Source organism: Pararge aegeria, chromosome 3, assembly GCF_905163445.1.
Source record: "Pararge aegeria chromosome 3, ilParAegt1.1, whole genome shotgun sequence".
Classification (NCBI taxonomy): Eukaryota; Metazoa; Arthropoda; class Insecta; order Lepidoptera; family Nymphalidae; genus Pararge; species Pararge aegeria.
The window spans coordinates 20914915-20937710 of NC_053182.1; the positions used below are offsets into that span (position 1 = coordinate 20914915).

General features: G+C 41.7%; 3 protein-coding genes across 3 annotated transcripts; 1 reads left to right on the top strand and 2 right to left on the bottom strand.

The window, feature by feature from the left end:
* Nucleotides 1–263: 263 nt before the first annotated feature.
* Nucleotides 264–14682, top strand: LOC120637014 (conserved oligomeric Golgi complex subunit 4). The gene is made up of 15 exons (XM_039908596.1): nt 264–437; nt 1102–1299; nt 1961–2063; nt 2387–2519; nt 3180–3300; nt 3827–4030; nt 6538–6702; nt 8981–9105; nt 9833–9946; nt 10588–10780; nt 11299–11554; nt 12554–12760; nt 13257–13275; nt 13418–13801; nt 14579–14682. Exons 1-15 carry the CDS (start codon nt 351–353, stop codon nt 14619–14621), a joined length of 2352 nt encoding a protein of 783 aa, XP_039764530.1. The 5' UTR covers nt 264–350; the 3' UTR covers nt 14622–14682.
* Nucleotides 14683–16065: 1383 nt separating this feature from the next.
* On the bottom strand, nt 16066–18776 carry LOC120637436 (protein ALP1-like). The gene is made up of 2 exons (XM_039909280.1): nt 18361–18776; nt 16066–17618 (listed from the first exon to the last, which is right to left on the bottom strand). Exons 1-2 carry the CDS (start codon nt 18645–18647, stop codon nt 16736–16738), a joined length of 1170 nt encoding a protein of 389 aa, XP_039765214.1. The 5' UTR covers nt 18648–18776; the 3' UTR covers nt 16066–16735.
* Nucleotides 18777–18807: 31 nt separating this feature from the next.
* Nucleotides 18808–21519, bottom strand: LOC120637435 (protein ALP1-like). Its single transcript, XM_039909279.1, has 2 exons — nt 21102–21519; nt 18808–20359 (listed from the first exon to the last, which is right to left on the bottom strand). Exons 1-2 carry the CDS (start codon nt 21386–21388, stop codon nt 19477–19479), a joined length of 1170 nt encoding a protein of 389 aa, XP_039765213.1. The 5' UTR covers nt 21389–21519; the 3' UTR covers nt 18808–19476.
* Nucleotides 21520–22796: the final 1277 nt, after the last annotated feature.

Below are 22796 nucleotides of genomic sequence, written 5' to 3' on the forward strand. Positions count from 1 at the left end.
TCAATTGTAACCGTTAGTATGTAATTTTAGACTTCTTTATTAATAAAAGGTCAAAAAAAGTTCACAATTTCAAGAAAGGAATTTCCTTAATAATGTAAAAATAATTTAAACCATTTATAAACTGACTAATGGTTGGCTATTGGCAGTTGGAGCAAAATAAATGCCAATTGCCATACAGCTGTACCTAGGCTGTACCAGCTGTCATATGTAGCTGTCATCGTCAGCTGTCTGTGACTGTCATCTGTCAGACGCAATTGCCAAATATTCTACAGCCATAAACAAGAATTGAATTGAAAATATTCTACACCTGATCAGCAGTTGCGGGGATTTTTAATTATTTTATTGTAAACATGTCGTTAACACTTCTTTTAGAAAAGTACGATGTATCTACAGAAGAAGGTCTTCAAAAGGCCCTCAGTGAAATCGAAAAAGAAGAGGTAAGTTTTACAATTTCTAATGACTGACCAACGACGCGTAAGCACTTTATGTTTACCAACATTAAATTCAATCGAAACCCGACATTGATGGTCTTACCAATGAAGGATTCTTATGGCCCTGGACCTGTTCTAATATGTATCGAAAGATACCATGAAGCTTTAGTATACATAATATTATGTTCTTTGCCATGAAGTGTTAATCCATACAAGGCACTGATCTGTGTTAGGTTTAAGTTAACGTTTTCCACTTCTTGATAAAATGTTTTTTTAACAAGAGAGGCAAATCTTTATTTTGAATAAATGTATATATGTATTACTATTTCGCGACCTGGCACCTTGCCCCTATGTATAAATGAAATGCCTATAAAAATGTATCTAGACAACCTGTATAGTTCTGTAAACAGTATTAGATTTCTGAATAATTTATATTTATGAAAAAACAAGCAAAGCTACTAAGCTAGATACATGAGGTAGATATCTACAATTAAACTGCATAAAAAGGGAAAAAGGGCATAAAAATTTGAAAATAGAACTATTATTTCCATAAAATGAAGTTTGCGTAAACCTTGATAAGTGCAAATGACTGTTGTTTGAAAATTTTTTAGCATTAAGCAGTAAATACAGATGTGTTTGGCTTATATTTTAATTATCTTTGTTGTTCCAGTGTGAAGTAAATGAAGCCCTTTGCAATGCACTATCCCGAGCATGCACTTTGGAGGGTAGACTACGAGCCGCTAGTCAGGCCTACTCAAAACTGGGTGAGGTTAGGAATGACACACAAGTTGCTGCTGATATGGTTGACAAGACAGCATTATTGGCAAGGGATGTCAGTGCTAAAGTGCGACAGTTGGACCTTGCTAGAGTGAGTTTTGACGCAAGATTGAGACAGTATTAACAGTAGAATCCCTATGTTGTTGATATTCACTGGAACCACACATTTTTAGCCAGATTACTGATACACCCTTAAGATGTGTGCGACTCTGTAGACATTTTCTTTCCTGCTATGTATGCATAACCCAGTCACCTAGCTACCACCTTAGACTGCATCATCTCGAACCACCATTGATTGCAGTCTGACTAACAGTGTAAACTCCATATAATGTCACTCAATTTAATGACAAGCATCAAAATCTCTCGGCTTTGGTTGGCTTAGGTTATAATCCATGCATTGATACACTCTATATAACAACAACGATTTAATAATAACAAGTACTTTTTAAGTTGCCAAAATTAGTAAAAACTGTGCCGCTGTGTAACTGAGTGCTGTTATTATTCTAGCCTATTATAAACTCAACTGAGCAGTTGAGCATTATACATAGCAAACTTTCTAAGAAATCAGTTTATAAATTGGGATTGCTTGCACATGTGCTGTAACTAGCAGTCATGACATATATGTTATCAAATTCTTAGTTGTAATAAGAAAAACTCATTTGGCTATATAATTTTTTACTTCTCCAGCTAAAAAAGTACAAAATAAAAAATGAGATTATAGATAAAAAAATTATAATAAGCAAACATTTCAGTCCCGTGTGGCGGAGTGCCAGCGTAGAGTGCATGATCTGATAGACCTCAGGGTGTGCAGTGCTGGTGTGGACACTGCTCTTAAAGCTCATGACTATGAAACTGGTAAGTAAACAGACGTTTTAGTGTGGAGATGTGGAGGTGTGGAGGTTTTACATGCTCAAAAAATTTAGTAAAATAAAGAATACTAAGTATAAAAAATTTCATTTCATATATTATGTGAATATTATTGATTATTTTTCGTATTTTATGTGTGCTAAATTAATTATTTAAGCAATTAAATATTGCAATTTAATTTGCAAAAAAAGCTTTGATGATTTTGTGCTCAATTCGGCCATGTAGCACTTAAGGTCGAATTTAAGTTTGCAACGTTCTGAAATAGAATCGCCTCATATCGCACTCTCAAATAAGACTTGTTGAATACCCAGCGGCAGGACACGTGGCACGCTTCCTCAGTATGGAGCCCGGCTCGGTAGAAGCGGCGCGGGCTCGAGGGGCCCCCGACCCACGGCGAGACATGGACGCCGCAGCCAATACCCTACGAGACCACTTAGTTCGCAAGTTAGTACACTATCATTGTTGATTGAATTGTTGTAATTATGTTTTTGTTTCTGTTTTTATTTTAATAATTTCTTATTTTTTTTGGTTCTCGTTTTAATCCGCTATGTATTTAATTAGTGTAATTGGTGTTAACCGTACTAATTGAATTAAAAATAAATAATGAAATAAATAATATGATTTATTTATTCAATCTCCATCTAAGAATGTTCATGGGCAGCCTGTGGAAAACTGCTCGGAAAACTGATGTAGTTGGGGTCCCAGGGTGCTGGAATGGCGACCCCGCGCCTGTTAACGCAGCGTTGGTTGACCCCCAAAGAGGTGGACAGACGACATCAAGCGAGTCGCTGGTAGCCGCTGGAAAAAGCGGCCCAGGACCGTGGATTTTGGAAGCCCCGTTGGTTTAAGTGATAATCGACGATGAAAAATGTTCTACTGGCACTAATCCCCTCTTGTTGGACAAAAAGATCTACACTGGCTGCTCGAAGTGGGTTGTCCTATACCAATTGTAATGCTTAACGTGCTGTAACTTAATCTTGCCTTGTAATATTGACGACCCTGTCGAGCGTTGGTACATAGACCTGTGTTAAATAGCCAAGGATACATTACTGGTTGGTTCTATAGGCAAAAGTTTGGTTCAATGATCAAATGTTTTTCTTTTAGGTTCGAAGAAGCCTCCAAAAAGGAAGACGAGGCATCTATTGAGAGACTGTTCAAACTGTTTCCACAGTTCGGTCGAGCTGAGGAGGGTGTGGATTTACTCGCCAAATATCTTGCTTCTCAGGTAGGTAATCAAATCAAATTCAAATTTTCCTATTTACAACGTGTAAATGAAAACCGAAATATTACTTCACATGCTTTAGAGGTATATTATTAACTTTCTCTGAGACTTGTATTTTGATTAACTAATTGATTATATTTATAAGTATTTATTTGTTATATAATATGGTATTTTCATTTCGAAAGATTAATTGTATTTGCGGTATTCAACGATATACTATGAAAATTGAGCTTAACTTAATTTTGCTATACTCCGCGAAAAGCAGGTGAATCGATACGGTGTAATTTACAATTTATTCAACCTTTATACTCCACGCCGGAGATTTTTATTTAAGGGTGTAACGGTAAAACTCTTAAGAGTTTATGTTTTACACCTTTTAAATTGAACATGTGAAATTTTTGTGCATTTTTCGATTAAATAAATGAACCAAAGCGATCTTAAGCAATGTACTCTCTACGTCCGTTTCGCCCCAACACCGGAGCATCCTGCAGTTCAGTTGAACGATGTGTGAATGTAAATTGCTTGCCAGCTGGAAGTGTCGATCCGCCGCGCGGCCACGGTGTCGGAGCTGCGGCTGGACGCGGCCGTGTTCGCCGACTCGCTCACGCGCGTGCTGGAGAGTGGCGCGTCCGCCGTGGAGCGAGCGAGACGGCTGCTGGCCGCCGCCGCCGCCCCGCCCTCCGTGCAGACGCACGCCTTGTTGCCGAGAGCCATTGCGATCATGCAGCCCACGGTGAGTTCACGTCGAGTTTCAGTCAATCCGTACTTTAGCTTTTTATCTTATAAATCAATGAACGCCGGCTGCACGTACGAAAAGCATGACTCATTGTCACGTTCCGCCCGAGCCAGGCGTGCAAGCGAGAGCACGGGACAAGCGATAAATTCAAATTCAAAATTCATTTATTTCAAGTAGGCCTAATATAAGCACTTTTGAAACGTCAAGTCTGCCTGTAGTGATTCTACCACCGGTAGATAGATAGGATAGAGAGGCACGATCGGCCTAAGCGTTCGGCTTGTGACGCATCTATCTCTCTTCTACTTGGAAGCACATTATCAGACAACAAATTAATTTTCTATAGTAATAATGGACACACCAAGCAGATGGCCTACCTGCTGGTAAGTGGAAAACCATCGCTTATAAACAGAGCAACAACAAGGAGGCTTTGGCCGTGGCTAGTTACCACCTTACCGGCATAGACATGTCTATACTATGTATATCATGGCACGGGTTTAATATATGTATATACCATACTTACTAGCCGGTGCGTAACAAGTGTTTAGCTAGTAAGGAAACTGTGCTAGGTTGTAGTGGTATACTCAGTACTCACTAAACTAACTGACAAAATTCCAACGTTGTTACTAAAATCTCTATTATTTGTGCCATTTCGTACCACTTCTTTAGTGGCAACTAAATTATAGTATTGTGTTAAAAAAAACAATACACCAGTAACTTATCCGTGTGTACAATATTCTAGCTTTACACGTATTTCGACGAGAATACGTAAAATGTATCATCAAACGCAATCAATCGAGAAGTCGTTTGCGCACATCAAGCTCTGTATCGTTGAATTAAAATGGCCGTAATGTTTCTTCATTTTCGCAAATCCTGTACTTCTGATTTTCGTTTTACGAGCTTTCTGTCGAAAGTCTGAAAAAAAAAAATGAGGCAATTTGAGCTTTAAAATTTATGTTACTCCGACGTTTAAGTATATCCATATCCGAAAACGATCGGTTGCGAATGAGCAAATCTTGTACTAAGACTACAGATGAGATTGCAGTCGAACTTGTAGTGGATTAAATAAATAAAAGTTTGTACCTAGTCTAGTAACTTTTTGTATACATTACATAAATTATTTTTATGTGATTATAATAGATATAATACTTGTATATGTCTCTTATTTTATTATATTTATTTAGTTGTGTTTATTAGTATGTATTTTTATTTTGTATATATACACACCGGCATATTTAGCGGAACACAAAAAAAAGGTCCATATTAAAAAAAAATGGTTTTATTTTCAAATCTACTTACTACACTTTTTTTGTTATTTTAAGTTTGCTTTACTTAAAATGAGATCACATTAAGAACAGATTTTGCGAGTAAAGGCTATTTGTGAAAAATGGTACATTATGGAACTTTTCATGTAACCGAGAAAAGTGAAAATTAATATTTAAATAACAATTAATTGAATTAGAAAAATGGTGATTAATATCACGTATTTCCCTCTCGTGCTCTTATTAAAGTTTCTACCCGCCTAGGCATACTGAGAATGTTATCGATGGTCTCCTGGGATAGTCTCCGCCATTCTCCAAAACTTGTCTGAATGTATCGTTCTCCTTTGCGTCTGTATATTCTTTGCCTGCCGTCAATTTGATTTAAGAGAATTCTGCACTCATCACTAAACAATACCTTACTCCATTGGTCCGCGTTCCAAAGTCGATGTTCCTGAGCAAAAGTTAACCTGTTTCTACGATGATTAACCTCGAGCCTTGGAGCCTTGGCTGGCACAAATGAACCCAAACCAGCTTCTTCGAACCTTCTTCGTACCGTACGCTCACTTACGGTTACACCCCGCACTGCTTCTAACTCGAACGGGGTTACCTACGTACACGAAGCCGAGTGAAAAAATCATCCCTACTCGAAGTGCTTTTTTTTCTGCCTTGTACTTGTACCGTTGGATACTGCGATGGATCGTTGAAACTGGTCGACGAAGATCTCTGGACATGTAGGTTTGTCTATTTCTTCGCATTTCGAGTGCCCTGGCAATCTCCGTTGAGGCTGTCAGGCATAATTCAGTCCACACTCCAGAAACATACGCGATTAAAAAAACTAACAAAAACAGTATTTCAAAGAAATTTTAAATCAAACTCAGAAGAAAGAAATACTCGAAGTTCGATCCAGATAAGGTGTATTTGAATAAAATTAAAACAATTGCATAAAATGTGATGTTCAGTTGTTTTCTTCATTTGAAAATATTTCTTTTTAAATTAAATGATGTATAAACCAGCGAGCAACCTTATATGATACTGATATCAACCTTTTTTTTTGTTCCGCTAAATATGCCGGTGCGTGTAACACCACCTCTTTTCCGTACTAGGGTTTTCTACGCCATCGGTTGCCTGGAAGAGATGGCAATGTAGCTATGAGGCCGCCAAATTGTAAACGCTATTTCTGTTACAATTAGTTTGTTGTGCAATAGAAGTAAATGAATTCGTAAAACAATGCTCCCTGCCGCGCAGATATGCGCGGGCGTGCGGCGGGTGAGCCAGCAGATGGTGGCGGCGCGCAAGCTGGCGGCGGCCGACCGCGCGGACCCGCTGGGCGCCGAGCACGCGCTCAACGAGCTGGCGCTGGCGCACTCGCGCCTGCAGCTGTACCTGGCCTTCCTGCGGCGCCGCGCCGAGGTGAGTGGTGCGTGTGTGTGACCGCGCGGACCCGCTGGGCGCCGAGCACGCGCTCAACGAGCTGGCGCTGGCGCACTCGCGCCTGCAGCTGTACCTGGCCTTCCTGCGGCGCCGCGCCGAGGTGAGTGGTGCGTGTGTGTGACCGCGCGGACCCGCTGGGCGCCGAGCACGCGCTCAACGAGCTGGCGCTGGCGCACTCGCGCCTGCAGCTGTACCTGGCCTTCCTGCGGCGCCGCGCCGAGGTGAGTGGTGCGTGTGTGTGACCGCGCGGACCCGCTGGGCGCCGAGCACGCGCTCAACGAGCTGGCGCTGGCGCACTCGCGCCTGCAGCTGTACCTGGCCTTCCTGCGGCGCCGCGCCGAGGTGAGTGGTGCGTGTGTGTGACCGCGCGGACCCGCTGGGCGCCGAGCACGCGCTCAACGAGCTGGCGCTGGCGCACTCGCGCCTGCAGCTGTACCTGGCCTTCCTGCGGCGCCGCGCCGAGGTGAGTGGTGCGTGTGTGTGACCGCGCGGACCCGCTGGGCGCCGAGCACGCGCTCAACGAGCTGGCGCTGGCGCACTCGCGCCTGCAGCTGTACCTGGCCTTCCTGCGGCGCCGCGCCGAGGTGAGTGGTGCGTGTGTGTGACCGCGCGGACCCGCTGGGCGCCGAGCACGCGCTCAACGAGCTGGCGCTGGCGCACTCGCGCCTGCAGCTGTACCTGGCCTTCCTGCGGCGCCGCGCCGAGGTGAGTGGTGCGTGTGTGTGACCGCGCGGACCCGCTGGGCGCCGAGCACGCGCTCAACGAGCTGGCGCTGGCGCACTCGCGCCTGCAGCTGTACCTGGCCTTCCTGCGGCGCCGCGCCGAGGTGAGTGGTGCGTGTGTGTGACCGCGCGGACCCGCTGGGCGCCGAGCACGCGCTCAACGAGCTGGCGCTGGCGCACTCGCGCCTGCAGCTGTACCTGGCCTTCCTGCGGCGCCGCGCCGAGGTGAGTGGTGCGTGTGTGTGACCGCGCGGACCCGCTGGGCGCCGAGCACGCGCTCAACGAGCTGGCGCTGGCGCACTCGCGCCTGCAGCTGTACCTGGCCTTCCTGCGGCGCCGCGCCGAGGTGAGTGGTGCGTGTGTGTGACCGCGCGGACCCGCTGGGCGCCGAGCACGCGCTCAACGAGCTGGCGCTGGCGCACTCGCGCCTGCAGCTGTACCTGGCCTTCCTGCGGCGCCGCGCCGAGGTGAGTGGTGCGTGTGTGTGACCGCGCGGACCCGCTGGGCGCCGAGCACGCGCTCAACGAGCTGGCGCTGGCGCACTCGCGCCTGCAGCTGTACCTGGCCTTCCTGCGGCGCCGCGCCGAGGTGAGTGGTGCGTGTGTGTGACCGCGCGGACCCGCTGGGCGCCGAGCACGCGCTCAACGAGCTGGCGCTGGCGCACTCGCGCCTGCAGCTGTACCTGGCCTTCCTGCGGCGCCGCGCCGAGGTGAGTGGTGCGTGTGTGTGACCGCGCGGACGCAGGACTATATCATTTCCTCACTGATAGTTTATATAGAGAAGGAGTTATGGTCGAAATATGGTTTTTTAATTAAAAAATATTACACACGCTGCCATTCATTGATATACGAGTGATACGTTACTGTCGTAACCATGTATTTGACACATACACGCATATGTACAGTTTTTTAATCATGTTAAGTTTAACGAAACTTAAGGCGCAGAGGGCGATTTATCGGGATGCGTGGGCGCGACCTCGCGTTGCCAACGTTCCGAACACTGGAAAATTCCGACCTCGGAATGTCCCGAATATCTATTTCGAACCGGTGAAGGACGGAAAACATTGTGAGGAAACCTGCATGCCTGAGATGTTCTCAAAAATAAGTTAATTCTACCAAACCGCAATGGGCCAGCGTGGTGAATTACGGCCTGACCCTTATCATTCCGAGAGGAGACTCGTGGCTCTAGTGGGCCGGTAATGGCCGGTAATGATAATGATCATCATGGTCGGACAGGACACGGATCTCCACTCAGAATGAAAAAAACTTATTAGAAACAAAATAAATCGGATACACGTCTTGAGAACTTTATGGAGAACCCTCACGCATTAAACTTTCCCACGTGGTTTTCCGTCACCATAGAGCAAGTTAGAAGTACTTTTCCGGAGACCAAACATGTTCACCCCAAATGGGCGGCCGAGGTCACTAACCTATCACTGTTTTGAGACCTGTGCCCAGTGGGACATTAATAAGCTAGGGTGTTGCTGTTAGCGACACCCTAGATATTAGAGTAAGTTGCCAACTGCACATGTGCAGGTGGACACAACCCTGGACGCGGCAGCGAAGGCTGCGTTCTCGGAGGCCGTGGAGAAGATCATAGCGGGCTGCGACACCACGCGCACGGCGCAGGACGTGCTCAGCCATTACCTCACCCTGGAGCGGTAACACGCAGCCAACCACTCGCACACACACTCAACTCTAGATCAACCCAAAATTAAAGCTCAATTGTGCCTTATGTTTGTTTTCTACAAATATCGTAGAAACCGTTTTTTTCCCTTGAATAAAAAGTAACCTATGTTACTCTCCGTCCTTTCAACTAACTCTGTGCCAAAAATCAGGTCGATTGGTTGCTTAGTTAGGACGTGAACAAAGAACAAGCAAACACACTGTTCATCCTACTAGCCTACTAATATTATAAATGTTTGGATGGATAGATGTTTGTTACTCTTTCACGCATAAACTACTGAAGCAATTTAACAGAATTTTGGAATGGAGATAGATTATACCCTGGATTAACATATAGGCTGCTTCTTATACCCGGAAAATGTACGGTTCCAGCAGGATTCATGGCGAAGCAGAAAACCACGTACGAAGCCGCGGGCCACGGCTGGTTGATAATATTAGTAAGGATTGACATAAAGCACACATTTCCAAAATTCAATCAACAATTATGTCTTCAAATTCGAAGGAGACATTTTGTGCCACATTACTTGGGATATGGACTAGATAATGAAGAGTACGATGTACATAAAGCACGCATTTCAATGCTTTTATTTAGTCAGTTGATTCTCTATGTACGTTTAGTTAAAAACGCGACTAATTATGGATATACATATAGCTTTTGAGAAGGATACCCATAATTATACAACTCATTTGGCTTGGCCTCAGGTATTTCCTGGAAGAGAGCGTGAACAAAGCTCTGAAGATGTCTAGCAACCAAACCGCTGCAACGACATCCAGCCTTGTGGACGACGTGTTCTTCATTGCCAGGAAGGTTATTAGGTATGTTTCAAGGTCAATAATTGGAAAAAGAAAGTGTATACTTTATTGCACCTACGGTTGATGTCCTAGGAATCTTTACATATTTAGGAATCGCCCGGTTCGTTCTTAGCGAAAACGGGCATAAATTACACCATGATGGTAGGCAATTGTTTAAATAAAAAAATCGGTATTTCGGACGCGGTCCATAGCATGTTTGTAATACATCTCAACCTATGTTAGTGCTTAGCAACTTAACCACAAGCCTAAAAATAATTTTAAACCTATTAGCTTATATAACGTGTAACGGAATGAAAGAGTGAATGAGTGTGAAGGGTGCCTAAATTTGATAAGAAATCAGCCTGTAAAAATATGAAACCAAAACAAGTATATTTGTTTTCCATACAAACTAATTCAAAATTTATTTACTTACTGAAGGTAAAAGACCGACACGTGCATAGTACCTACGCTACGCTAATAAAGTAACAGGAGTGACTTGATTTTAATTTTGCACGTCATGTTGGGGCTGTATCTGATTTCTTTGCCTAAAAAATATGGCAACTATGGTTTACTCAAAAACTATTAGCTGTTTCACAGATAAGTCTTAGACAGTGTTATTTCGGTATTCGTCCACACGCTGTGTATTACCGAGGCGAGGTGCGCAGGCGCAGCATCTCGACGGGCAGCGTGGACGGCGCGTGCGCGGTGCTCAACGAGGCGGGCGCGGCGCTGGAGCGCTGCGGGGCCGCGCTGCGCCGCCGCCTGGCCGCGCCGCCGCTCGAGCCGCTGGCCTTCCCCGCGCCGCCCGCGCGCCTGGCCGTGGCACGCGACCTGGACGCGCAGCGAGCGCTCTACCTGGTACGTGCTTTTTCCTTACTTGCACATCGGAGTTAATGGATCTTACCTGCATTATATTAAAGCTCAAATTAGCCGTTTGTAATACTAAAATTAGAGGTACATGATTTGCGACTTTAAAGTGAGTGATGTTAGGTTAGGTGCATTTTACTTCGACGACACCGAGTTTGATATGCGAAAATGACTCTTCGATTGCGAGCCTGCAAATCTTGTACTAAGGATACAGGTCTGGTGGGAGTGTTCGTTATTACCTTACCGGCGATTAGGCGTTTCGGTATTGACGTCACGCAGAAATCGTTTGGGAATATAGGTTTAATATAACTGCCATGCCCATTACAGATTAACCCGCTACCATCTTAGGCTAATTCACCTTTCAAACAAAAGACAACAAAATCATAAATTCGTCCGTTCGGAAAATGGGATGCCAAACAAACACGCAGACACCTAAAACTTATAACACTCCATAGCTTTATTGTTGTTGTTGCTGGCGGCGGGGGTAAAACAGTCCGATCGTTGACCAGGCGCACATGAACGAGGCGGAGGCGGGCGCGGAGTGGTCGGAGCGGCTGGCGGCCGAGGCGTGCCGCGAGGCGGAGGCGCTGGTGCGCGGCGCGGACACGGCGCGCGCCAAGCTGCGCTCGTGCGCCGCCGGCCTGGGCGCCGCCGCCGCGGCCTTCCGCGCCGCGCACGACCTGGCGCTGGCCGCCCTGCGCGCCGCCCTGCTGCCCACCGCCGCCGCCTGGGCCGACGCGCTGGTGGACCCTGACACCGACGCCGGTGAGTGCCCACCATGAAATGTCATTCTCATTCATACGAATAACTAAAAATACATAGCTGGTTCTACTTGTAATTGAAATAGACCCACTTTCGCATTTGTATTTAGCAATTTTGTGGATAATAAAAATAAAAATCGTTTATTTCGTTTCTTACATTGTAAATGGTACATGTTGTGGAGACCTCCTGGTAAGCATCAAAATACCTGTGTCTTCCATAGCAAAGACAAGTTAAATAAAAATTCTGTGCAATTTATTTACACACAGCAGAAGTGTAACTTCAGAAAAGTAGCCTACGAGAGATTGAGATGGAATGTAGAGTATCACAATTATTAGGATCAATGTAAGGTTTATTGTTTTGTTTCCATGATAACTACAACAGTTAAAAAAATGTATAATGTTTTCTATCTCACTCTGTCCCATACATTTATGTGTTTGTTTCTTTATCTAGATATTATTCGGTTTCCTCGGTAACTTAAATACTATCTCATTCCCTCCCATACATGTGTCGTCTATAAATCTGTCTCATTCTTGATCGTGAAGCATTGCGTTACATCGAGTTTAAAATCACAACGGTTCTAATTTCCCTTCAATAATTATTATAACACAAAGCGAAACAATATTATCCGTAGTGCAGTCCATACGCAGTTTTTTTAAACTTTAGTTTTTGGCATAGTATTAAAATTAATTTATCAAGGAGGTGAAAATATTGACACAAATAAAAATTCATCAACAATCAACACACTTATACTAAAACTTTCTAATACGCAGGTCCAAACACATGTGTTCTATCTCATTCTCTCGCCGGCTGAATCCTACACATTTTTGTATTTGTGCCTGTCGTTTTTTCCGTTGCATCCGGTTTGAAATCACAAAGATTCTAAAGAAGATTCACTTAAAAAAAAACGATTCCGTAGTGTGTCTTGGTGTGTATATGGCTGGAGTAGTTACTGGTCCTTCGAGCCGGATCTTTCTCTGATCGCATGTGCCCGTCCGCGCGCAGAGGAGCTGGGCTCGGAGGCGGGCGCGCTGCCCGCGGCGCTGGAGCAGCTGGCGGAGCAGGCGCGGCTGCAGCTGCCGCGCGCGGCCGACGCGCTGCTGGCCGGCGTGCTGGCCGACCTGCTGGCGCGCGCCGAGAGGGCCATGCTGAACAACCACTACGACCGGGTGACCGCCACTTGCATACGCTCCGAGCTTTCGTGTCGCCCTAGTACTTAGCTCGGGTATCGCGATACACGAGGGCTGAAGTCTTCTTTCGGGGGGAATGTTTCAATCCCCGGAACCCGTTAGGCACCTTTTAACTCTTTGGAGCGAAGGGATAGAAAAGAAACCTGGATGCCTGATAAAAAATATTTTTTCAAAATAATGAAGATGAATATAATAATGTTTATAATACTCCCTTCGATGGTCAGTTGAAATAAAGACGAAATTGCGTTTCTGTGAAAATACAAGACACAACATTTAAAGCCCTTCCCTTCCTTCTTTAAAATCAAATAATTTCTTCTTAAAATTAACTCTTAAATATATTTTTTAAAGGGCGTTCATAAAATATGTGAGATGTTTATGGTGGGGAGGGGTTCTCAAAACTCATCTAATCTTACGTTGGAGAGAGGGGGTCATGGCAAATATCACACAATTTTTTTTGTAAAATTTTTGTTACACTTATAATTAAATTCTCAGCAATATTGATAACTACTCTTAACTAGTTGTAAATAAAAGCACGAAGCAAATTTTACTTTTCTTTATATATTAACAATGAACGCGTTTACGTAAGAAACAGAATATTTAAAAAACACCTAACGTAATTTATGGACGCCTCCAAAATCTCACTCATCTGAAGGTCATATAGTTGTTGGTGTAATAACAGGCACATCGCGGCACACAGGTCGGCACCTACGCCTGAGGTTCGTGGGCACGGCGGAACATTGCTGGAACTGTTCCTTGCATGCTTTCCAAAGTGTTGGGTCTGTTTGTGGCAACGGTTGTCCACTGACGGTGCGTCGATCGTTGCTATGAGAATCCCCTGTAAGACAGTTGTCTGTGCGCAGCGCGGCGGCGCGCGCGTGGAGCGGCGCTGCCGGCGCGTGGCGGCGTGGGCGGGCGCGGGCGCGCCGGGCGCGCGCGAGCGGGCGGGCGCGCTGAGCGCCGCGGCCGGCCTGCTGGCGCTGGAGCGCGCCGCGCACGCGCCCGACGCGCTGCCGCCCTCCGCGCCGCTGCCGGCCGCGCGCGTGCGCGACGTGCTGGCGCGCAGGTAACCGGCCCGGCGGCTCCCATCCCACTGGCAATAGTGCTAAATTGGCACTCGAGCTCCCTCAGCTGTTCTACCCGCATCGCTTAACGGCACGTCGGTAGTGGTCCCTAGCCTGTGACCCCAGAGAAAATTCAGAAATTATAAATTCGCAAATGACAATAGGCGAATCACATAGCTTTCAGAACCGCCGGTCGTGCGGATCCCCCGGGCCTCCATCACGCGCCTATTAGCACCTAAAAATTCTAAATTCAAAATTAATTTATTTCAAATGGGCCCAGTTTAAAAGTCTGTTTGTAGTGACTCTCTCACCGGTTCGGAAGGCTGATTCCACCGAGAAGAGCCGGCAAGTAACTCGGCAGATTGCTGTTTTCAACATCATTTTACAGTTTACAATCTTTTAAATTATCTATCTTGTGAGAGATGAGAGCGGACCCTGCTTCGAAGCAGCCTTGTTGTTATAGCGCGCCGAAACCCTCGACCTATCCATAAAATGCGCAAATGGCATTCGAGGTAACCATAAAGCTTACACGGTCGTTTAGGTGAATTGATAAATTCTAACCGCACAGGAATTGCGACCTAATGGGACGCGTGGCGGTAAGCTGTGATATTGAAAGCAGTACTTAAAAATTATGAAATCTATTACAATGGCACGATTTGTAAAAATCAAAGGATTACAACTTCTGTATTCGTATCGTGACACATCAATTTGACTAATAGTGGTGATTTTAAATGTTGTTTCAAACAAACAATAATCTAACTACTGGTTTTCTATTACAGGACGGACTTCAAACTAGAAGACATCAAACGCCTAAAACTCTAAAGGAGCATTTAATCAGGAAAATGTATAATAATTTATATCGTTACCTTATCTTTAATAAATATATTGTAAACGTACCCTTTTATTCATTTAATTTCACCACTAATATAAATAGAATAAATAGTATTTTATTAATCGACGGGCGATTGGCGCAGTTTGCAGCGAACATGCTTTCTGAGTCAAAGACCGTGGGTTCGATTCCCACTACAGGAAAATGTCTGTGTGTTAAGCATAATTGTTTTTCAGTGTCTGGGTATTTATATGTATATTTTAAGTATTTATGTATGTTATTCATAAAAATATTCATCAGTTATCTCCGACCTATAACACAAGCTACGCTGACTTTGGGGCTAGGTGGCGATGTGTGCGTTGTTGTAGTACATGAATATGAATTTGAAATTAATAAACTAAATTATCCAAGACACCAGCAATGAAATAGCGAGTACTTGAATTTTACTTAAATGGATTAAAGTGGTCTTATTATTAAAAATTAATGAATATACATATTAAGATCAATGTGTTACTTCTACACAAGCAAAGCTACACATCAAGCAATGATATACAGACTGTTGCTTTGTTTAAATTTGAATACAACAAACAAGATTGTGACGTCACTAACCATAAAAGACCATTTATGAGCGTATCTTTTGTAAATTATTATTAAGGTAAATTTAATAAATAAAACACCATTTTTCACAAAATATTATTTATTTTTCCGATTATTTAATATACTTATAAAATATTATAATAATTGCAGCGTAATAAAATGCAAGTGAAAAGCGAGTGTCAAATATTTATAAACATTAACATCATAGAAATATATTTACTTTATTACTTCTAGCAGGTAGTCTATTGATATAATTAGGATAATTTCAAAAGTGTCAAAATTGTGCAACATTTAACAGTAAAGTGATAAGGCACTTGAGCATTTATTAGACAGTAGTGGTATAGTAAGGATAGTAATACTTTAAGACCTGTCAATTTAGGTTACAGATGTATTGGAGACTACACAAATCTCTGAACTAAACTTAATTCACGGGACTAAATCCTTATCCTAAAGTATAGCCTCTTCCAAAAAAAAACATAATAAAATACTTTAGTTTAGCTTTGATGTAAAAAACATTACAATCAACTACTTGTCAATTGACTCATTAATTTTTGACTTTGACTTCAAATATAGACTTTTGTTAATATTTGCTAATAAAGATTGCGGTCAGAACAGAATATTTAGCAACATGACATCATATGCCAGATATCTTTGTATGACAAACCTTTTTTCTGAGATATTAACCATTGCATATCAAAATTTGACCAATACTTTTCTTAAATATTATCAAGTAATTTTATTGTTAAGTATAAAATAATATTATAAATAGGTATAAGTATATTATTTAATGCTATTGTAACAAAGTAAATAACAATTATAAACCTAATTTAGTAAACATTAAGCGCTCGTTCAGACACGGCGGGAACCGCGCGATTATAGAATCGCATGGAAATCGCGCGGGTCTTATTTATATGAGTTAGTTAGTAATCGTTCAGACATAACCGCGCGGTTAATCAAGCCGCGCGGTTACCGCAACCCAACCGCCAGAAAATAGAATCGCGCTGCTCCCGCGCGTTTCTATTACTATGGAGTCTTTACTTCGCGTTCAGTTGCGTTGCGGATACCGCGCGGTGAGCACGTCACTGTTCGCGAGTTCGCCATGGATCGTTTCGACACTGAACTATTTATTGATGAGGTGGAGAAGAGACCTGCAATATGGGACATTCAGTGTGATGATTACTCAAATAAAATTATCAAGAACCGAGCTTGGCAAGAGTTGGTGGAGATATTTGGAAATTGCGAAGACACGGTGGAAAAAAAGAATATTTTAAGTAAGTAGGTTTATTCACCAAAAAATAATTGACAGAATTATGTTATAATTATTGTTATGAAGCGTATATTATACTCTCCGTATACTTTAGGTACTTAAATAAATATAAACAAACTTCGGCTGCTTTATGCAGACATTTCGAGCATTTTTCAAATGAAGGTCACAACGGTATTACCATATTTCGTTTGTTTACATTTAGTTATGTACCTAAACATTACAAGTACGGTATGTTAGTTGCAGCTATATCTTTGTGTCTTGCCATGGAACACGCCCATCATTCACAAAGTAATGAGCGAATTTATCTCTGATATTCAAAGATGACGGTGTCCCTCTTCCCGCATGCAAGGTATTGAGATTAGTCATGGGTGCATTATATAAAGTATCTTTAAATTTTAGACCATCTCTAGTCCGCACATAGTTATGTAGAACACAAGAAGCTTTTATTATATCTTCGGCAAAATCTATGTTTACATTTATAGGCCTATGAAAGATGCGCCATTTGTTCGCCAAAATACCAAAAGTGCACTCAATATTACGTCGGGCTCTCGATAACCTATAGTTAAAAATCCTTTTTTCATATGGTAAACATTTGCCTGAATATGGGCGCATTAAATTTTCTGCTAAGCCGAAGGCTTCATCTCCAACTATAACATAAGGCATTGGTGTTAGGTCTACATTAGATATTGGTTTAGGTGTTGGTATGTTTAATGATTTTTCTGTCAGGCGTTTATAAAAAACCGAATTTTTAAATATAGCAGAATCACTGCTTTTGCCATAAGCCCCAATATCAACATAAGTAAAGCAATAGTTGGCGTCGCAAAGTGCTAAGAGCACTATGGAAAAGTAATGTTTATAGTTATGATACAAAGAACCCGAATCAACAGGCTTTATAACTCGGATATGCTTGCCGTCTATAGCACCAATGCAATTTGGAAAATTTGCATATCTCTCAAAGTCTCGTGCTATTGTCTTCCAGATATCTTCAGTCGCTTCGGGCATGACTATGTTTACCAACTTATTCCACAATGATTTACATACTTCGCGGACAATTCCAGTAATCGTCGATTTTCCTAGGCGGTAATTGTAGCTTAGTTCTCCAAATGAACAACCCGTACCAAGATATCTGAAACAAGAATATTATTAATAATGTTATTATTTTTAGGTACACAACTCCAAAAAAAATGGAAAAATATACGAGATTGCTACAATAAAGAATACAAAAAAGAAAAAACAACTCCTTCTGGTTCAGGTGCTCGTAAAGGAGCCCGATATATGTATTTTTCAAGATTATCTTTCCTGCAGAATAGTGTAAGTAATAAAGACACTACAACTAATATTGAAGAACAGAATGAAAGGCAAAGTGAGGAGACAAGTGAACTAAACGCCAATGCAACCGAAGCCACTGAAATACGTCCCCCTAAACGTAAGAAAACACAAGTGCCAGAAGAAAAAATAGCGGTTTTAATAGAAAAAAGTATCGAGTCACGAAAACATTTTCAGAATGAACTTCAAGAAAATAGTATTACCAAGCAAGATGACGACAAACTCTTTTGTTTGTCGTTATATAAAGAACTCAGAAAAGTACCAGAAAATAGGCGTTTAGCAACCAAAATTGAATTACTTCAAGTGATACAAAAAGGACAAAGCTTACCACCCCCTCTTCGCTACAATACTCAGCAGATCACACCTACGTATTGGCAAGGACAACAGTATACAAGCCCGCAAGGATATTTTACTACATCTGGATCATCTCCTCCTGTTCCGGCACCGTCACCGTCACCATCGCAATTTAGTTCTGGCTCTCAGTCCTCTACAGTTATAGAAAATATTTATGCTGATTTTGAAGAACAATAAATAAATCTTACCTTAAAGTTATTACGAGTTTCTCTTCCGGTGACACGCTTGGCCTCAAATGCGTTTCAGAGCATGAAATATCTTGCCTGATCAGTTCAATTAGTTCATCAAAAGATTTTATTGACATTCTCAAATAGTCAAAAAATTTGTTATCATACATTCTTAATTTGGGATATAATGTTACGAACTGACCATGTACTAGTCGGTCACGTAATATTGGATGCACCCAATACCGCCTTTTTCTTTTCTTTTTTTTAAGGAGCAACCACAGTAAACACACTTCTTCGTCGACCTCCATTTTGAAACTGACGCTTTACCCGCACGAAATCGCATACTAACCGCGCGTGTCTGAATAGCATCACAATTTTGCGGTTTGAAACCGCGCGATTCGTAAACGCACGATTCCCGCATGTCTGAACGCACGCTAACAGCTGTTCTATTTTACAAAGCGAGCCTTAGCGCTCGTTCAGACACGGCGGGAACCGCGCGATTATAGAATCGCATGGAAATCGCGCGGGTCTTATTTATATGAGTTAGTTAGTAATCGTTCAGACATAACCGCGCGGTTAATCAAGCCGCGCGGTTACCGCAACCCAACCGCCAGAAAATAGAATCGCGCTGCTCCCGCGCGTTTCTATTACTATGGAGTCTTTACTTCGCGTTCAGTTGCGTTGCGGATACCGCGCGGTGAGCACGTCACTGTTCGCGAGTTCGCCATGGATCGTTTCGACACTGAACTATTTATTGATGAGGTGGAGAAGAGACCTGCAATATGGGACATTCAGTGTGATGATTACTCAAATAAAATTATCAAGAACCGAGCTTGGCAAGAGTTGGTGGAGATATTTGGAAATTGCGAAGACACGGTGGAAAAAAAGAATATTTTAAGTAAGTAGGTTTATTCACCAAAAAATAATTGACAGAATTATGTTATAATTATTGTTATGAAGCGTATATTATACTCTCCGTATACTTTAGGTACTTAAATAAATATAAACAAACTTCGGCTGCTTTATGCAGACATTTCGAGCATTTTTCAAATGAAGGTCACAACGGTATTACCATATTTCGTTTGTTTACATTTAGTTATGTACCTAAACATTACAAGTACGGTATGTTAGTTGCAGCTATATCTTTGTGTCTTGCCATGGAACACGCCCATCATTCACAAAGTAATGAGCGAATTTATCTCTGATATTCAAAGATGACGGTGTCCCTCTTCCCGCATGCAAGGTATTGAGATTAGTCATGGGTGCATTATATAAAGTATCTTTAAATTTTAGACCATCTCTAGTCCGCACATAGTTATGTAGAACACAAGAAGCTTTTATTATATCTTCGGCAAAATCTATGTTTACATTTATAGGCCTATGAAAGATGCGCCATTTGTTCGCCAAAATACCAAAAGTGCACTCAATATTACGTCGGGCTCTCGATAACCTATAGTTAAAAATCCTTTTTTCATATGGTAAACATTTGCCTGAATATGGGCGCATTAAATTTTCTGCTAAGCCGAAGGCTTCATCTCCAACTATAACATAAGGCATTGGTGTTAGGTCTACATTAGATATTGGTTTAGGTGTTGGTATGTTTAATGATTTTTCTGTCAGGCGTTTATAAAAAACCGAATTTTTAAATATAGCAGAATCACTGCTTTTGCCATAAGCCCCAATATCAACATAAGTAAAGCAATAGTTGGCGTCGCAAAGTGCTAAGAGCACTATGGAAAAGTAATGTTTATAGTTATGATACAAAGAACCCGAATCAACAGGCTTTATAACTCGGATATGCTTGCCGTCTATAGCACCAATGCAATTTGGAAAATTTGCATATCTCTCAAAGTCTCGTGCTATTGTCTTCCAGATATCTTCAGTCGCTTCGGGCATGACTATGTTTACCAACTTATTCCACAATGATTTACATACTTCGCGGACAATTCCAGTAATCGTCGATTTTCCTAGGCGGTAATTGTAGCTTAGTTCTCCAAATGAACAACCCGTACCAAGATATCTGAAACAAGAATATTATTAATAATGTTATTATTTTTAGGTACACAACTCCAAAAAAAATGGAAAAATATACGAGATTGCTACAATAAAGAATACAAAAAAGAAAAAACAACTCCTTCTGGTTCAGGTGCTCGTAAAGGAGCCCGATATATGTATTTTTCAAGATTATCTTTCCTGCAGAATAGTGTAAGTAATAAAGACACTACAACTAATATTGAAGAACAGAATGAAAGGCAAAGTGAGGAGACAAGTGAACTAAACGCCAATGCAACCGAAGCCACTGAAATACGTCCCCCTAAACGTAAGAAAACACAAGTGCCAGAAGAAAAAATAGCGGTTTTAATAGAAAAAAGTATCGAGTCACGAAAACATTTTCAGAATGAACTTCAAGAAAATAGTATTACCAAGCAAGATGACGACAAACTCTTTTGTTTGTCGTTATATAAAGAACTCAGAAAAGTACCAGAAAATAGGCGTTTAGCAACCAAAATTGAATTACTTCAAGTGATACAAAAAGGACAAAGCTTACCACCCCCTCTTCGCTACAATACTCAGCAGATCACACCTACGTATTGGCAAGGACAACAGTATACAAGCCCGCAAGGATATTTTACTACATCTGGATCATCTCCTCCTGTTCCGGCACCGTCACCGTCACCATCGCAATTTAGTTCTGGCTCTCAGTCCTCTACAGTTATAGAAAATATTTATGCTGATTTTGAAGAACAATAAATAAATCTTACCTTAAAGTTATTACGAGTTTCTCTTCCGGTGACACGCTTGGCCTCAAATGCGTTTCAGAGCATGAAATATCTTGCCTGATCAGTTCAATTAGTTCATCAAAAGATTTTATTGACATTCTCAAATAGTCAAAAAATTTGTTATCATACATTCTTAATTTGGGATATAATGTTACGAACTGACCATGTACTAGTCGGTCACGTAATATTGGATGCACCCAATACCGCCTTTTTCTTTTCTTTTTTTTAAGGAGCAACCACAGTAAACACACTTCTTCGTCGACCTCCATTTTGAAACTGACGCTTTACCCGCACGAAATCGCATACTAACCGCGCGTGTCTGAATAGCATCACAATTTTGCGGTTTGAAACCGCGCGATTCGTAAACGCACGATTCCCGCATGTCTGAACGCACGCTTAATCATTATTATAATAATAAACACAAAAAAGTACAAAACACACGATTAGAGGTAGTCTTTAAATACAGATTTAGTTTTCTTTTTGTTAATTTAAATATTTCACACATACATCAGTGTTATCCATAGTATGAAATTTATTTCTACGGTTAAAAGAGGCTTAATTGTTTCAGTGTCTAAAAATTAATATATTTATTTAAGGAATTAATTTGACATTTTGAACGTGAATGTAAAAATGTATTTACGGATTAAAGATCATTGCCAAGAGCTCAAAATGACCTAACAAATAATTAATATTTGGCGATTGAAAAATATGCTTTTAGGCCAGTGGGCGTAAGAACATTTCTGCGCAAAATAAGCTCAACTTAACACATTCATTTCCAAAAATCAGTTGAAATGTCTAAATACATGTAGGTATGTTTCTTCTTGGAAGCTACCTCATATTTTGTAGCTGAAGACTGTAAACCAGGAAAAATATGGCTGAATCTTCCTTATATGCACAAATTTAACAAATCGAACGAATTTTAACTAGAACAATTCTTTCGCTTTGTTCATAATAACCACAAATAAATCACGTTGCGTTTTCTAATATGATTATGCTATGAAGCTTAACAAAATTAAGCTCCGACATTATTAAGGTATTACATAGTGAGGTATTCACTTAAGCATTTGCTATTTTGCTATTTTTTTACTTTTTTTTTTTTACTAAAAGTTTGCCCTGGACTGCAATCTCACCTGATGGTAAGTGATGATGCAGCGAAGATGGTAGCGGGCTTACCTGTTAGGGAGAATGACTCACTACACACACACACTAAACGTTTTCAACGCGACGTCGAACCGGAACACTAAAATCGCTTAGCGACACGCCTTTGTCGGTAGGATGGTAACTAGCCATGGCCAAAGCCACCCGACCAGAGAAACCTTGCTAGGCAAGGCAAACTAGACGAGATAAACTGCTCAAAGCAAATTACGTCGATTTTGTGGAACAGAAATAGACAGATATACTAAGGTCCTTGTCACGAAATTAACTTCAGATTATTGTTTTTCTTTTCTTCTGATCGCAATTGTTTTCGAGTATCAAAAATATTCTTACATCTTTAAACATGATTCAAGTGAAAGTAAAAACAATGATTACTATATTATTTAGTACAAGTAACTGTTCATAAACACTTAGAAAATAACCTAAGGTATATATTTATCTTACTTAACTAATTAAAATCTCGTTAGTTTGATTAAATTCAATAAAAAAAATAAACAAGGGAAAATAATTCGGCAACGAGTG

Excerpts from the sequence above, each read along its gene's own strand:
- LOC120637436 (XM_039909280.1), bottom strand. The coding sequence starts at position 18,647 with ATGGAGGTCGACGAAGAAGTGTGTTTACTGTGGTTGCTCCTTAAAAAA. Across the intron at positions 17,619-18,360 it reads AAACTCGTAATAACTTTAAG|ATATCTTGGTACGGGTTGTT; the intron begins GTAAGATTTATT and ends TTCTTGTTTCAG.
- LOC120637435 (XM_039909279.1), bottom strand. The coding sequence starts at position 21,388 with ATGGAGGTCGACGAAGAAGTGTGTTTACTGTGGTTGCTCCTTAAAAAA. Across the intron at positions 20,360-21,101 it reads AAACTCGTAATAACTTTAAG|ATATCTTGGTACGGGTTGTT; the intron begins GTAAGATTTATT and ends TTCTTGTTTCAG.
- LOC120637014 (XM_039908596.1), top strand. The coding sequence starts at position 351 with ATGTCGTTAACACTTCTTTTAGAAAAGTACGATGTATCTACAGAAGAA. Across the intron at positions 2,520-3,179 it reads CGAGACCACTTAGTTCGCAA|GTTCGAAGAAGCCTCCAAAA; the intron begins GTTAGTACACTA and ends TTTTTCTTTTAG. Across the intron at positions 10,781-11,298 it reads CGCAGCGAGCGCTCTACCTG|GCGCACATGAACGAGGCGGA; the intron begins GTACGTGCTTTT and ends ATCGTTGACCAG.